The sequence below is a fragment of the Typopeltis vanoorti genome, chromosome 25, assembly GCF_054136105.1.
Source record: "Typopeltis vanoorti isolate ZY-2024b chromosome 25, IOZ_Tvanoo_1.0, whole genome shotgun sequence".
NCBI lineage: Eukaryota > Metazoa > Arthropoda > Arachnida > Uropygi > Thelyphonidae > Typopeltis > Typopeltis vanoorti.
This window is the reverse complement of record NC_143573.1, coordinates 30,932,715-30,949,542: the sequence shown is the minus strand read 5'-3', so window position 1 is coordinate 30,949,542 and position 16,828 is coordinate 30,932,715. Positions and strand designations below refer to the sequence as shown.

General features: G+C 34.9%; 1 protein-coding gene across 2 annotated transcripts in view; it reads left to right on the top strand.

Moving 5' to 3' along the window:
- Nucleotides 1-16,344, top strand: part of hpo (serine/threonine-protein kinase hippo) — a 180,079-nt gene extending 163,735 nt beyond the window's left edge. For both annotated transcript variants that reach the window (XM_090414415.1, XM_090414416.1), the window contains one exon: nt 15,309-16,344. In XM_090414415.1, the coding sequence (XP_090270541.1) occupies nt 15,309-15,467 (159 nt within the window). In that variant the 3' untranslated portion in view covers nt 15,468-16,344. The remainder of the gene's footprint in view (nt 1-15,308) is intronic.
- The last annotated feature ends 484 nt before the right edge of the window (nt 16,345-16,828 follow it).

Below are 16,828 nucleotides of genomic sequence, written 5' to 3'. Positions count from 1 at the left end.
TTGATGTCCTTAACAAATTGTTCACTCCCTTAAATTTTCTTAGAACTCACATGGCATTATCAAGTTTGATCAACTGTTTTATTTTTAGCCAAACTCAGATTCATAAGTTAAAATTGACTTGAACACCCTCTTGTATTACTGCCAGTTTGGTGTTTTGACTGATTTCTCTCTTATTCTCTTTACATTTGTTCAGATAGCTTCCTATCATAGTACCTTTGCTTATTCTGCTGTCATAGAATCTTCATAAATTTCCTGATATGTACTCTCAAGGGATGATCAGGTTGCTACGATAGCACTAAATGAATTAGTTTACATTATGAATAATCTCCTATCAACAACTTTCCTCCAGATTAGTCTATTACTTGTCAGCACTTCAACATTGCCATATCTAATATTTTGTTCTAAGGTACTTCTGACTGAATCAATCTGCTTAGACCTTGGTCTTCCTCTGAATCTTTTTTTCCTGCCATCTTGGCATCAAACACATGTTTTGCTGACCTATCCCTTCTCCTTCTGTTTAAGCGACCATGCCACCTTAGATTAGCCCTGCTCACACATTCTTAAATGCAAAGTCAAGTTCCTTCCTAATGCCTTCATTTTTATTATCATTCTGCCATTAATGCCATCTGTTCACTCCCTAATTTTTCTCAGAACTCTCATATCTGTGGTCTTTAATCTTTGATCATCTGTTTTATTTCTAACTCCACTGTCAGATCCATAACTTAAAACAGGTTTGAACACTGTCTTGTATACATATTTGAACAATGTCTTATATAGTTTAGTGCTTTGGCTAATTTCTCTCTAATTCCATATAAATTTGCTCAGCTGGCTTGCAACAATACCAGCTTTGCTTATTCTGTTGTCCATTTCCAAATTTAATTTGCCATCTTTGCTAAAAACTGTCTAAATAACTAAAATATTTTACTTGTTCTATAGGTTCTCCATTCAGAATGCAGCTGAAGTTTTCCATGTTCCTATTTATTTTTTATAGTTTAGGTCTTTTTATGCCAAATTTGTTACAGCTGTTATTCAATTTAGTTAGCAATCTTGGAGACTTGCACTGGATATGTTTGGGAATATATTATCTTCTGTGTAAAGCAAACAGCTAAGTTTGATATCTTCAATTTTAATATTAGGTTTAATGCCACTTTCTTTCATAATGTGATCCATATAGAAGATAATGTGCATCCTTGTCTTACATTTGATTTTACATCAAACTGTTTTCTTGTATTTACTTCAATTCTAACTGCTGACTCACAACTTATATATAGACTACATATTGCTCTGTATATTCCATTTATCCATACAATTGTAGTGTTTTGAAAAGTTTCCCCTGGACACCTTGTACTATGCCTTTTCCAGATATGCAAAACTTAAGTACAGATCCTTGTCATATTTCAATGATTTTTTCGACTGTTTGTCATAACGTGAAATTCTATCCTGATAGCCTCTATTTGGCCGGAATTCAGTTTGTTCTTTTCCCAGTTTCTCCTCCACAATATTTCTTAACCTGTTTTTGCATATGCTTGCATAAATCTTATCTGGAATATTTAGTAGAAAAATGCCTTTGTAATTCTTACATTCAGCTTTATTTCCTTTTTTATAGATAGGACTATGAGAGCTCTACTCCAGTCAATCTGGAATTTAACTTTCTGACCAAGTCTTCTGAGTGCAATGCAGTGTAGCCAGTGCAAAACTTTTATACCTCCATATTTAAGCATTTCTGATCTACTCCAGCTGCCTTTCCCCATTTTAAGTTTTTGACAACTTTTTCTATCTCAAGTATTGATATGTACTCTTATTTACATTCCTCTTGAAAATTTTCTACTACTCTTCTATTATTGCTTGTTTCATTTAAGTCTTTCGAAGTAATTACTCCAGATATCTATAATATTCTTATCTCCAGTTTTCATGTCACCTTTACCATCTTTCATCCTTTTACAGTACTCTCTTGTCCCCATTTTTAAGCTTCTCGCTAGTCTCCAGAACATTTTGTTACCTTCCTGATATTTATCTTGTGTATTCTTACCAAAGTCCTCCCATGACTTGTTTAGTTACTTTTACCCACATCTTAGCTCTTACATTTTTTCTCTAGATTCTTTTAGGGCATCTGCTGACTTATTTTCTATGAACTTTTGATATGCCTTCTTTTCCTGGAGTGCTTCTTTAACTTCTTCATCCATCATGGCATTCTTATTTTTCTATCCTTGCAGACAACTTCACTACATGCCTCTTAGCTGAATCAGAGTTTTCTTCAGCGTTTGCCATGGACTGCAGGGTTTGGTTCTTGTTTTTGAACTGTTTCATTCTTTCTTCAGTAATGTTTATATATTTGAAGCTGCTCAACTTTAATTATTTTTAAAACCTTTTCATGTACTGTTATTTTTAATGTGATATTCATTTTTATCCTACTTAAAACTAAGTGATGGTCACTTCCAACTTTCAAATTCTGTACACTCCTGTATCCTGAACCAGCTGAAGGTATCACTATCAACAATAACATAGTCGATGAGGCTTTTCTTGTTTCTTGTGTCTTCTCTCCTCGTGAACTTGTACACATCTTTATGTTGAAACATGGTGTTAGTAATGACTAGTCCATATCCTGAGCAGAAATCCAGCAGATACTTACCATTATTATCAGCCTTGTCCTTTTCTCCAAGGCATACCACCAGGCATACATTTCTGTATGCCTGGTGGGATTCACTTCCTACTCTGCTGTTTAGATTCCTAACAAGTGCCATTTTTCTATATGTCATCTGCCTGCTCTAATGACTCAAATTCCTCTACTTAGGAGAATCTTCTGTGGGACTATAGACATAAATATGTTTCATTGTCCATTTCCCCATTTTAAAGTTTGTTTTCTTGTTTGGTGTTGAATGGTATTGGTACTCCTTTTCCTTGATAATTGTTGCCCAAATTTAACATCCTGTACTTATTATGTAATAAGATCTCACCTATTTTTTTGTCTTCTTTGTTTCAATGATGCCAGTTTTGTCCATGTGGAACTTTCCCAGTTCTGATGCTGGATTTGTTCTTCTTCTAGATGTTGATCTTGAGTCTGTTCCAGTAGCTGGCTTTCATTGCTCGCCCTGATTTCCCTGAAGAAAACAGCAGTGGCCTGGTTTAACTAGGCAGTGCCCCAGCCAGCATTAAATCTCCTCTTATACTTCTTGCTTATTTCTGCCAATAAATTGCCAGACTATCCTTGTTTGTTCAGCACCCAGTGTATACCTACTAACAAGACACATCACATGACGGTGGGAATTGGACATTAGGTTAGAAGCCCAGTTATTTGGCTTTGACCATTAAGCGACCCCAAAATTGTGTCTAAATAACAGAAATGTACTTGTTCATCATGTTTTCTCCAAGAATGCAGTTGATGTTTTCCATATTCTTATCTATTTTCATTGTGACAATATTCCTGCCTATTTTCATTGTTTTTGTCTTGCTTATTTTCATGCCAAATTTGTTACAGCATTTATTCAGTTTATAGTTAAGAATCCTGCAGGTCATCTGCATAAAGTAAAGCACTGAGATTAACATTGTGTTTCTTAACAACACCCTATCCAACTTTTAGGAATGACCCCCGAGTTTTACCTCCACCATCCATAAGCTACAAAATCTCACTTGTGTCTATGCTATATAGTTAAGTAAGATTCTCTTACTAAATTATTTATAATTCTATTTTGGATTGCATCAAACTTGCTAAGTTGGTATTATCAGAATTGAAACCATCAACTTTAAAAGCATGCTGGAAAGCTACTTGGCCAGAATGTATGAAAACAAATGTATAAAGTACGGAAACAAAGAAAGATATGTGAGAGTGAAAGTGAGAAGAATGATACTGAAAGTTGGACGTATGTTGGACCGAAAGTACGGAAACAAAGAAGGATGAATGAGAGGAAAAGTGAGAAGAGGGGGTCGAGAGTTAGAAAGTTAGAAAGATTTAATAATAGAGTGAATGTGTCGCGAGGTTCGGAAGGTGAATTGGATTGGATGAAGCAAGAAATGAAATGGATGCGGAATGAAATTAAGAGAATTCAGGTCAAAACTATTAAAATAAATCATGATGGCATGAAAGAGTTAACAAAAGATGAGCGAGTGGCGTTGTATGGCGACTCCATTATTAAAGGTGTGCTAGAGGATAAAATGCACAAGGTATGTTTTCCAGGCGGTAAAATAAGTAGAGTGATTGAGGCATTGAATATGAGGCGGGAACGAGCAAAAGAGTTAATTGTATTAATTGGTACAAATGATTTGAGAGAGAACAAAGAGCATGTCAAAATGAATGTCAGGAGAATGCTTGGAAAGATAAAGGAGAATAGTGTGACAGGAAGGGTGGTCAGTGTGTTGCCTAGGTATGATTGTGGTGAAATGAGGCGGAGAGCAAGGATTATAAATGATATTCTGGCTGAAATGTGTGAGGAGATGGGAGTACAGTTTGTTAATGTGTGGAATGAGTTTGAGGAACGAAGTGAGCTGTATGGGAGCGATGGACTGCATTTGAGTGGTTATGGTGTGAGTCGCTTGGAGAGACTGCTGCTGGAAAGTGGAGAAGTGAATAGAGAGAATGAATCAGATCGAGAGGGGAGTGATGTGGAAGAGCAGGAGAGTAAGACAGGAGAGATTGAAGGAGTGGAAATGAATGGGGAAGTGAGTGGTATGAGTATAGAAAATGAGAGAATGGGTGTGCAAGAGGAGCAGGGAAACGGGGAGGCTCAGGGTGGACAGGGATACACAGTGTGAGAAAGGTGGATGCTCCAATAGGAGGTGAGAGCATGTGTAGGCAGGAAAGTAATGGGATGATCAGGGATCAAAAGGAAACAGATGGAATTGCAAAGGGTTCTAAAATGAAGAAGCAGAAAGGGAAATGGCCCCAGTCCAGCATGGAGAGATCACATCGAGTGAGCGGTATCAGTGGAACTAGCTGTAGATCCAGAAATGAGTTGTTGTGTTTGTATACCAATGCTAGAAGTATAAGAAATAAGGCGGATGAAATGGTTGCACTAATTGCGTCTGTGCACCCAGAGATTGTCGGAATAAGTGAGACATGGTTAGATGAGGATGACATCCTGACAGGAATAGAGATGGAAAGGTATGATGTGTTTCGTGAGGATAGAAGGGGTAAAAAGGGAGGGGGAGTGCTATTGATGATAGAGAAAGAGTTATGTCCATACAAGGTAGAGATGCAAGAGGGAAATGGGGCCAGTGGTTTTGAGGCAGTATGGTGTGAGATAGAGGTGAATAGAATCAAATACTTGGTGGGATGTTGTTATAGACCTGGTAATGTGGATGGTGGTGATAGTGAAATGTATAGTCAAATAAGCCAAGCAAATAAGAAAAGGGTGATCATTATGGGTGATTTTAATTATGGCAATCTAGACTGGAATGAAGAGATAGCAACTGGAAGTAAAGAAAATGAGTTTTTGAGGGATTACTACCTCAGACAGTATGTAACAGAGGGCACAAGAGGATTAAGGTTCTTGGATTTGGTCATCTCATCGGAGGATGTAATTATCAATGAGGTATCAAATCATCCACCAATTGGTGAAAGTGACCATAATACGAGTCTTGCACTCGGTCAAGTCCCTAAAGAGTGGAAGGAGATCAAGATTGTGCCACTTCATAAAGGAGGTGATCGAACTCAAGCATCAAACTATAGGCCTATCTGTGTGTCAGGTGTTGTGGTTAAGTTGTTGGAGAAGCTTGTGAGAACTAGGATCCAGAGTTGGGTTGACAAAATGGTATAATCTTTGATGGACAGCATGGATTTGCTAAAAGGAGGTCGTGTTTTAGTAATCTACTTACTTATTACAATAAAATGACTGCTTCCTTGGACAGAGGAGAAGGATACACAGTAATATACTTGGATTTTGCAAAAGCTTTTGATAGAGTACCTCATGATAAGTTGACAGTCAAACTAGAGCAGATGGGGTTGGATATTAGATTAGTGCATTGGATTGGAGACTGGCTATCTGATAGGTATCAACAAGTTGTGTATGGGGGTGCAATATCCAGGAAAAGGAAAGTCACTAGTAGAGTGCCTCAGGGATCTGTTTTAGGGCCATTACTATTTAACTTGTATATTAATGATATTGGCGAAGATTTGGATGGAGATATTCAGTTGTTTGCAGATGATGCAAAGTTGGGACGAACCATAAAGAGTAGTGAAGATGTTGTGGCCTTGCAAGAAGACTTGAATAAATTGAGTGATTGGGCAAGCAAATGGGGATGTGAGTTCAATGTTGCAAAATGTAAGGTTTTAAAATTTGGAAAACAAAGATGGGATGCAGAATTTATGCTTGGTGAGAATATGTTGTTGGAAGTAGAGGAAATAAGAGATCTGGGAGTGATAGTGGATAAGGATCTAAAATTTAGGGAACACATCGCCAAAATTGTGAAGACAACACAAAGACTTCTGGGAATGATGAGGAGGACACTGACGTGTAGAAGTAGGGAGATTCTTGTTCCATTGTATAAGGCTTTGATTAGGCCACACATGGACTATTGTGCCCAGATTTGGTCACCTGGTTTTCAGAATGATGAAGAGATGTTGGAAAGGGTCCAAAGGCGACTGACTAAGGCAGTTTCTGACCTCTCGAATGTCGAGTATGAGGAAAGATTGAAAAGATGTAATTTGCAGAGTCTAGTGGAGAGAAGGAAGAGGGGAGATATGATAGAGACCTACAAGTTGGTAAGGGGTTGTTATAGGATCAATGGTGGAGAAGTTCTACAGAGAATAGTGGGAGATCAGGGGAGAACCAGAGGTCATGCCTGGAAACTGTATAAAGAGGGTGTGAGTAGGGGAGTGAGAGGCAGGTTTTTTTCGTGCAGAGTTGTGAATGATTGGAATGCCTTGCCTGAGAGTGTGGTGTCTGCAAGGAGTTTGAATGTGTTTAAGATGCGGTATGATGAGATGTGTGTGAGATAAAAGGACCTCCTAGATGAGTCTTTGACTCCATGAGATCTTGTTTAATAATAATAATAAATAATAATAATAATAAAAAGTACCTTTGCATACAACTGAATATCCCGATATCATCAGATTAGCACATGTATTTGGTGGAGCAGGATTTGATGATTTTTCGTCTGCAGATATTGAAAAATTGATGGTTGACAAGGCTGTTAGTGATGAAAAAATAATAGAATCTGTCCTTGAGAATCTCAATGAAAAAAATGATGATGATGAAGAGATTCTACTCACTGCAGAATTAATTAAAGAAGGGCTTCAAATGGCTAGTAAAATTGCAAAGTCATTTTCTTACATATGATTCAAATACTGTACATACACTTTAAAAGTGAACTGAAGTCATGTATGGTGCGATATGATGAATTATACAAAGATCTCTATTCAGAATAGGATTTCAACAATTAATTACAGAGTTCATGCTAAAAAAAATCGACCTTCAGAATTATTGGAAATTAGTGCTAATTTTGTTCCTTTTACTGAAGAAAACGTTTTGCCATTTCAGTATGACGTCCAAAGTGTTTCAAGTATGGAAGTGATTTAATTCCAGTCTCGCACAAAAGAATGCGGTTACTGTCAAAAAGTGACGGTGAATAAAATTTAACTATTAACCATATGTGTGAGTGTATTTGGACCTTTTCGAATTTCTGTTTTATTAGTAACACACTGTTTTCTTTAAGTGATGCATATATGTGCGTGTGTGTGTGTGTGTGTGTGTATGTACTGGATTTTCACATCTGGAACTATTCTATTTTTTCACATGCACTATATTCTTTTTTACACAGTTTTCATTTACACGATTTTTTCTGGAACCAATCTACCGTGTAAATGGAGAATTGGGTGTATTGTGGTATATCATCTTTTTTCTTATTCTGCTTTTTTATCACTGTGTTAGAGAACATGAGCAGATTGCTAAAGCAAGACCTACCTTTAACAGATATGATATCCTCTATAAAGAGTTTTCACTGAATATTATTTGAATGATATGCCTAACCATTCTTTCCAACATCCTGATGACTACACCAAGGATACTAAGTGGTCTATAATTTGCTGCATCAATCTTAGTTCCACCCTTTATCTTGCTCTTCATCCAGTCATTAAGAATTATCTTATTATTTCTCCAGTCATTAGGAATGAATGCGGGTATACTTGAGAAAAGTAAGATGTGAAAAAAGACTAAGAAAAATTTTTGAAGGGAAAGTTGGTAAAGGACAGGTGGATTTATTTAGTCAAATTGATTTTGAGCAAGACAAAAATGAATACCATATTGAAAAGAAAAATGTGTAAGAGTTTTAAAATGAATCGAAGTCAAACAGCTTTCAGAGGTAAATGGTAGACTTAAATAGACAAATGTGGTGGTTATAGCCTTTTGGCTGTTTAGGGGCAGCTGTATATAGCGCGTGGTGGAGCGTGAACTACGGTATTCGAAGGGAGAAGAAGTTGATATAAGCTGAACTAGCTAGAACCAGATTTTGGCAGGAAGAATGAACATATTTATTTGGAGGATGAAGGTAATCAGGGAAGAAAGCTTATGGACAGCAAGGAGTGAAGTAAGGGGGCGGCAGTAATGGGGATTCGGAAATGCCATAAATAGATTATGAAAGGACCAGGAAATTAATAGGCAATTCGGAATATTTCTACGTAATTCTAAAATTACGACGAATTCCAGTTGTTTTGAAGAAGATCAGTGCAAGGCTGAATTTAATGATATTCAGTTTATAGTGATATTCTTATATTGAATACTTTAAACCTGAAAAGTCTGGACTTGCAGAACATGCCATCTTCACTAGACATAGAGTTCATTGGAGAAAGACAAGAGTTCTTCACAAAAGTCAGTTCCTCATGGAACGCCTTTATAAAGAAACATGTGAAACTCTACTTCATTCTCCTAACTTAAACAGATCTGACGGCTTGCATCTATCCCCTTTATGGGAGATAGTACTTTACAAATCAGCTAATCTTTCCTAACTTTCTATTTTATTGATTTTTTTTTTTTTGTTTTTTTTTAAGGAAATTTATTGACCTTTTTATTTATCTTACACCAGCTACTTAGGTGGCGCTTTTTGGAATTGTCAGTTATTGTTTAATTTGAGCTTAATATGTACTGAAGATGCCTGTGACACACAGGCGAAAATTATACTATTAAATAATCTTTGTACGTGAGTTTTTTCCATTATTAATTTTGTATCAATATGTCTACACACGGTATACCTCTTTTAAAACTTATATGCCACCATCTAGGGAAATGACTACAAGCAAGGTGGTTTCGCGTTGCCTTCCTTGGCGTACTATATTCTATGGCTGTATCCTGTGTGTTCATGGGGCTGATTTGTCTGCTTGCAGGATGAAAACCCCCAGATAAACTGATGGAAAAAACCCTGCTGTCCACACCCAAGACATTGGCTAACTTGGCTATGGCTGAGGAAGATCCTTAAGCTCCTCACGTCGTCGATTGGAATCGAACCTAAAACACTCCTTCTCCAGGCCTATGGTTGTGAAGCGCATAGCCACTAGGCTAACTGTGCAGACAAAATAGATAAATATTACTGGAAAAAGAAAGAAAGAAAAAAAAAATGCTTGAAACAAGAACCAAATCTTGGAGACTCAGTAACACACTCTGAAGAAATCATTGACTGATTCAACTTAAAGGCACGTGGTGAAGTTGTTTGCAAGGAGAGAAAAGAAAAAAGCATACTTAAAGTTTGTATGCAAGGAAGTCAAAAGTGACCTCAGAGAAAAATCTAAGAAAGTAAATCTGTGTAGAAGCAGTTAAAGGAATGTCATCAAAAAATATGATAATATCCCATCTTCCTTTTCATGTCAGGCTCAATGGACTGTCACAGCCAAGTAACTCGACTTCTTAGAAACCTGCTTTTATAAGCAGTATTGATCCTATTTGCATTGTCTGCTATGACTGCAAATTGCATGTATTCTTCTGTCCTAGGGAAATGCCTAGGGCTTTCCAACCAAAGGACTTTGTCTATACTGACTGAGCTACTGAGGCTCAAACATGGTTACAGGCATGTGGCAAGGTTATCTGCAAAGACAGAAAAAATCTCAACTCCATGATGGACTTGGGAAGTTAAAGAACCAGTTAAGGAAAAGAAGAAAGTGTAATAAAAATTCCTGACAGGTAAGTCAGCATGTTTTATGAGAGGATACAGAGAAAAATGTAATAAAGCAAAGTGATGTAAAACTACCTAAATAAATCATAGGAAGACTTTAGTAAGTATATAGAAGATAAATATCAGGAAGGTGGCAAAATCTTTTGAGCATTATTGAAAAAGCTTAGAAATGGAGAAAGCCTACTATAAGAGGAATCAAAGATGGTAAAAGTGACATAAAGATTGAAGAAAAAGATATTCTGGATGTCTAGAGTAATTACTTTGAAAACCTATATGAAATAAAACGTGACAATATATTCAAGAGGAATGCAGTCAGGAGGTAGAGAAAGTCATCATAAACTTGAAATACAGAAACAGCTGGAATAATCAGACTAGAAATGCTCAGGTAGAGATATAAGCTTTATAGTGCATTAAGTTTTATAGCTGTGTTGTAATTAAGGCCTACAAAGAAGGTTGAATATCTAATTTCGACTGTAAGTGGAGGTTTCTGTGGTTTAGAAGTTCACATGGTATATTCTGGTAATTGGACCACTTTTTTTTTTTTTTAATAAGCTATATAAAACGCAATGAATTAATAAAAGACCCGACAAGTTTCGTAAGTCGTTTGACTTACATCTTCAGGGATAAAAGGTAACTGAAAGTTAAAAGCAACAAAAAAGAGATTAACAGTTCATACTATACCTATTTTTTGCGAAGGGTGGTGGTGTGAAGCCACATTAAGAAATCTTCCTGTGTTGGTGGATTTTCTATATATTGAAAAAGAAAGCTTATTATCCTTTTCAATGAAAAAGGCAGTTTTCTAAGTTCTTCTTGTTCTAAAGTAAATTTTATATTATTATGCAAATTATTTAGGTAATCTTTAAAAGCAATGAGTTCATCTGTTGTTCCTGGCCATATGATGAATATATCATCGACATAGCATAGCCATATTTTTGGTTTTTGATGATAATTGTTTAAAGCATTATTTTCAGAGTTTTTCATAAATAGGTTAGCTAAAGCCGGAGAGATGGAAGGGTCCATAGCCAGTCCTTCTTTTTGCTCCCAAAATTTGTCTTGAAATGTGAAAAAAAGTATTATTTATACAATGTTTATAATGATCTATGATGCCCGGAGGAAAAAGGTCTTCTAGGAGATTCACAGTTTCGCATCTTGGAACATTTGTAAATAGGCTGATAATATCCAAACTTGCTAATTCATAAGATAGGTATTCCCTTAAGACCAATAGTAGATGGTAGAGACTCTCCGACCTCTAATTTAGCAAAACATCATCACCAAAATGATTTTACCTCATACAGGAAAAACATCTTCTTTCATCAGGAACAGTACACATTTTATTGAAAAAGTAAAAGATATTTATATTGGACCTTCAGACATATTAGCAAGTTTGGATATTATCAGCCTATTTACAAATTTTAAACTTATCTGGAATACCCAGTAGGAAATGCCTCTATAATTCACATTCAGTTTTATTTCCCCTTTTATAGATGAGTATTATATGAGCTCTGCTTGAAATAATTTGAAATTAGATTTAAAGTTTTTACTTTGGTTATCAATTTTCAATTTTTCCTAGTAATATTATGCATATTTGAATTTCCACAGTATAATTTTCTTTTTATCTGAACATCGCATTGGAATCTTTCTCAGAAGTTGATGATGATTACATCCTTGTTTTAGATCCCTTTCATCGTCTTTTATCTTGGACATAAAGTGATTACTATTCACAACAATATTTTTAATAAGTTAGGAAATTTAATGACCTATTTTAGTTATCATACATTAGCTACTTAGATAGTGCCTTTTTGCAATTATCGATTATTGTTTGATTATCTTTTTATATGTACTGAAGATGCCTTTATACTTAGGTGAAAATTATACTAATAAAATAATATTTTATGAGTTTATTCTGGTATTATAATTTATTTAAGTAACAGACACTACTAGAACAAACTATTGAAAAGTTCCATACATTCTTCATAGATATAGTGTTTTGCTATAGTGAGAATACTGTAATGAGATTTCTGTTATTTCTTGTGTTTTCTTTACATGTGCTGCATTGGTATTTATTGACATCAGTATAGCACATGCTATTATCTAGTCTGTGTTCAGAACAGAAATCCAGCAGAAGTTTGCCATCACTGCTAGAAACTCTCCTTTTTTCTAAACCATTTCTAATGGGTTCAAGAAAAGGACAATGGATTGTCTAGGATTGGATTTATTTCTTACTGCATTATTTGTTTTCATCATGAACCAGTTTTTTCCTTAGCTCAGTTGTCCTTTCCAATGGCTCAAAATAATTTCTTTTTTTCATTCTTAGGCACAAATAAGTTGCATTGTCCAGTTTTGCAGTTTGAAATTTGTCCACGTTTTTCGAAATTGCTTTTTGTTTCTTTATTTTCATGGGATAAAAGTCTCTGTATATACTAAAGGTTTGTGAAGTGATATACCTTCTTTCTTACATATACCATACTTTCTTTCTTTTTATGCTTTCTAGACATCGTTTAAAAGTATTTTTATATGACTTGGTTGAAAATTCATAAATTTCTTATTGCTCTTCAATAAGAAGAGAAAAGAAATGAGGAATTTTGACACATTTATGATGGATCATGACTTTCAATAACACTTCTACAATGCATTTGCAAGGACAGCACAGCAGTTAGAAGCATCTAGATTTGAATCTGGAGATGGATAATACCTATGAAGATGAGTAATCAGAATTATGCTGGATATGAGGATAGATTAAAGGAATGTAGACTAATGGTAATCTTTATGAGGACTTTTGTACAATGGTTAGTTAGCCCAGCTTCTTATGGAGGCATTAGGATTTTACCTCATGAAAATTCAGTGTTTTTGCTATACAAAAAAAAAAAAAAAAAAAAAAAAAAAATGTGCATCTACCCAGAGAACATATTTAACAGATATAACTTAGTTGCTGCAGTTAGAACCAAAAATTTCCATCTTATTTGAATGCAATAAAATCAGCATTCAATTGAAAATGGAAGGTTTGGTAATGAAAAATTGCATCCGTAGGATTACATGTGATTTCACTACATTTGCTAAGGAAATATGCAGGTTCCCTTTTAACAAGATAGTCTTGTTATACAAGAGTATTGCCAAAATAGAGTCAATAAATTACAGATTAATCAGTATTTCTGGAATGGTAAGTAAGATCTTGCTCAAGTTGATAAAAGTCTAAATTTGAGAATGGGCACATAAAGAACTAATGCTCTGTAAGAAACAGCACAGCTTGCCCTCGTTTTACTGTAGTTAGGATTGATGAGTTGGATACGGAAAATGGAAGTCCACAGGGCCATCACCAGATTAGATTGTGCTCTGAGGCAAACAATTAAATATCACCCCTGATGGATTATAAAACAAAAATACAACAGAGACATTAATGCAAAACAATTACATAATAATATTAACTAAATGTTCGCTCTACAGGGATATTGCACAATCAAACTGTTTATAAACTATGTCTGCCTCTATCGATATAGTTGCTAGACCAACCTATCTTTCTTGGGTTATTGCTGTTCGCAAATAATCAGTTTAAGCCTTGGATAAACTTCTTTCTGCACTTGCTACACTAACAGGAATTGTTAGTGTAGCAATGGTGCCTACCACAACATGACTGAACAAGCACCCTTATTAAGCCGTAAGGCAGGCTGCCTCTATGCTACACCCTATCGACAGTACTGGAAGTCCAGTAATAATATTACTGGACTTCATTAAAGTTCAGTAGAACAGAATCAAAGAGACTGGCAGTGACCAGTGGAGTACTACTGATTCTGACCATTATCGTATAATTTGCATAGTAGTGATATTGGGAAAGGCTTGTAGGGAGATATTTATTTGTTTGCTGATTATGAAGTTGGGCATGGTGATAATGAACATGTCTGATATGGAGGGTCTTAGATTATATGAACAGACTGGTGCAACAGGCAAATGATAACAAATACCAGTTTCTTGCCATCGAATGCAAAGGTGCATGTTTTGGGTTGAAGAGATTCCTGATGATATGTTATATTGATGGGATTTTGTTCCAGTAAACCAGGGAGGTTGGGGATCTCAAGGTGTTGGTGTATACAGAGAATTGAAAATCAGAGTTATTTTGCAAATGCGATAATAGACAACATGGTCGTGACAAGGATAACAGCATTATGTGAGATGAAGGGTAAGAATGAAGGTATGTTGCAAATGTAACTTTCTTTAACTGGATTACTGCACTTAGGTCTCATTTCCAGGATTCAGAGATAATACAGATATGAAGATGAGTAATCAGAATTATACTGGATATGAGGATAGATTAAAGTGGAATGTGGACTATATACACTTTGATTTTCTAGTAGAAGAAATGTGATATGATAGAAACATTCTAGTTGTAATAAGGATTTCAGATGGTGAAGGTGGATGAAATCTTTGAGTATGGGAAGTGGAGAGAAGGTTCAATGGTAATTAATCATTCCTTGGAGTTAAATGGGTATTAGCAAGGGTGTCTTGAAGATTAGATTTTTTTCTCTTGTCAAATGATGAATGAGTGGGATGAGTTGGTCATAAAGTTGTGAATGCATTTATGAACAAATTTCTGGGGAGAAGATAGGATGGGTGAACTCACTGGATCTCCCATGATGGAACTTTGGATCTGCAGAGGAGCAGATATGATAACAGAAACATGATCTTCTGTTTGGTTTTCTGATTATAATTGCAGCTGAGTCTTGTATAAGATTATGATCACACTGCCAAGTTATCATGCAGCAGTTGATTCTCACTGTCAAAGATTATATGAGAATCCTGACCATTGTTATAGAGGTAAAATGCTGTGTTACTAAAAGAAATTCACTACAGCAAACTGTACACTATAACAAACTTGTTCCTGTTATATTTGCTAATGATAAATGAAAAAGATTTATTGACCAAGCTGAAACTTAGGTACTCTGTACTTATATACTTTTTTTTTTAAGTTAATGGAAAGGGGGAAAGTTTCCTTCTTGTAGAGATTATGCAGTTTAAATGTCACTTCTTTATATTATCATATGACATATATAACGTTTCATAGTATTTGAATGTTGTCTGGAATTTATTATCTTTACTGGAGAATTCAGTAGTGTATAGTTTGCATAATTCAGCAAGAAACTTACATTTCATTTTGCATCTTAAGAAATTTATTTTAAGGTTTTATAATGATCAACTATTCATGTAATTGTATAAAACTTTTTCAGCTAAAATTTCTCAGTTATGATGAACTCAGTCAGCGTATGGCCTTGTTGGATTCTGAGATGGAAAGAGAGATTGAAGAGCTGAGGCGTCGTTATCAAGCAAAGAGGCAACCTATTTTAGATGCTATGGACGCTAAAAAGAAACGACAGCAGAACTTCTGAATAATGACATATATTCAGGCTCTTAGGATAATCTAGTTTTTAGCCATCTCTTTTGTGAATGTCTTCTTGAAAGAAGGCAAGAAACAAAAACTGTATATTTAAAGATATCACTACTGAGTGTGAAGTATCTGTAATCACAAAGTGAACTTTTGCTGGAATTAATGCAATATTTTTGTTGTTGTTTTTTCTACTGAACAGCATTTTATTTTATGGCTTATTGATTTTGAAACTTCTGACAGCTAAAGAAGCATAAGTTTGTTTTTATCTCTTTAGTAGTACTGTAGTTTTTATTGAATTTACGTATTTCTTGCTGATGATCATTAAAAAGTGAAGAAAGTGAAAAATGCTGACATTCAAGAGGATTCCAGCTTTACTACAGAAGTAAAGAAGATGCTGTGACCTCTGGTATACCTAGTCAAATTAAAAAGGTTACATATACCTAACAATCATGTGCCACAGTTGGATATCATCTGCTTCTATAGCAGAAGTTTTAATATTTTTATAACAGAGGTATCATTGCTTGGTTTCATATCCTGAAAAGTATTTGGCTTATTTGACCATTCTACATGACAGTCATTCTATTTATGAACTCTGATGTATAGCTATTAAGATTCTGTGTTTTACTGATGATATTGGGAATTTATTAACTTTTGTCGGTTTTAATGAGTTGTAATGTTTAATTCCCTTTTAATTTAAATAGTATATGTTAATTGAAACCACATACTTGCTATTCAGTGGAGACATTTACGTTACACCAAAGTTTTTGTATTGAAAATGTGTAATTCCTAAGTTGTAATTTGTATTCAAATTACAGCTGAAAAGTCAGCTTTTATATGTATGCATTTACAAAAATAGGGGGAGGAGTGTTTGAAATGAATGTGAATGGGGTCTATCAACAATAAAAGAGTCATTGATAGGTGCATTAATTGATCTTTAGAAGCGATTTAATTGCAAGATCAAAACTGGAAATGATAAACACAAAACCATATTATTTTCTTCCGAGAGAATACTAAATTGTTAAAATGGGGAAGAGGATTATTTGCAAATTCCTTTTCTTCAAAGTAATAACACGAATGTCTTCTTTCACATACTATTCAAGACTTATTTCTTAATCTAATTAAGAAATAGTATGTGAAAATAGTAGTCTCAGTTTAATTAATATAAATAATATACAATTAACAAAATATAAAATTGGGTATCAGAATTTCAGATTATAGTCCTGTGATAATTTTTATGACAATATTTAAAAACTAAATGAATGTATTCAGATGAAATATTATAATTTAGTTTATTTCAAATTCTGAAATCAACTAAATTTCAAAACTTTAAAAAAATGCTTAAATGTTTACAGGTAACTAGGT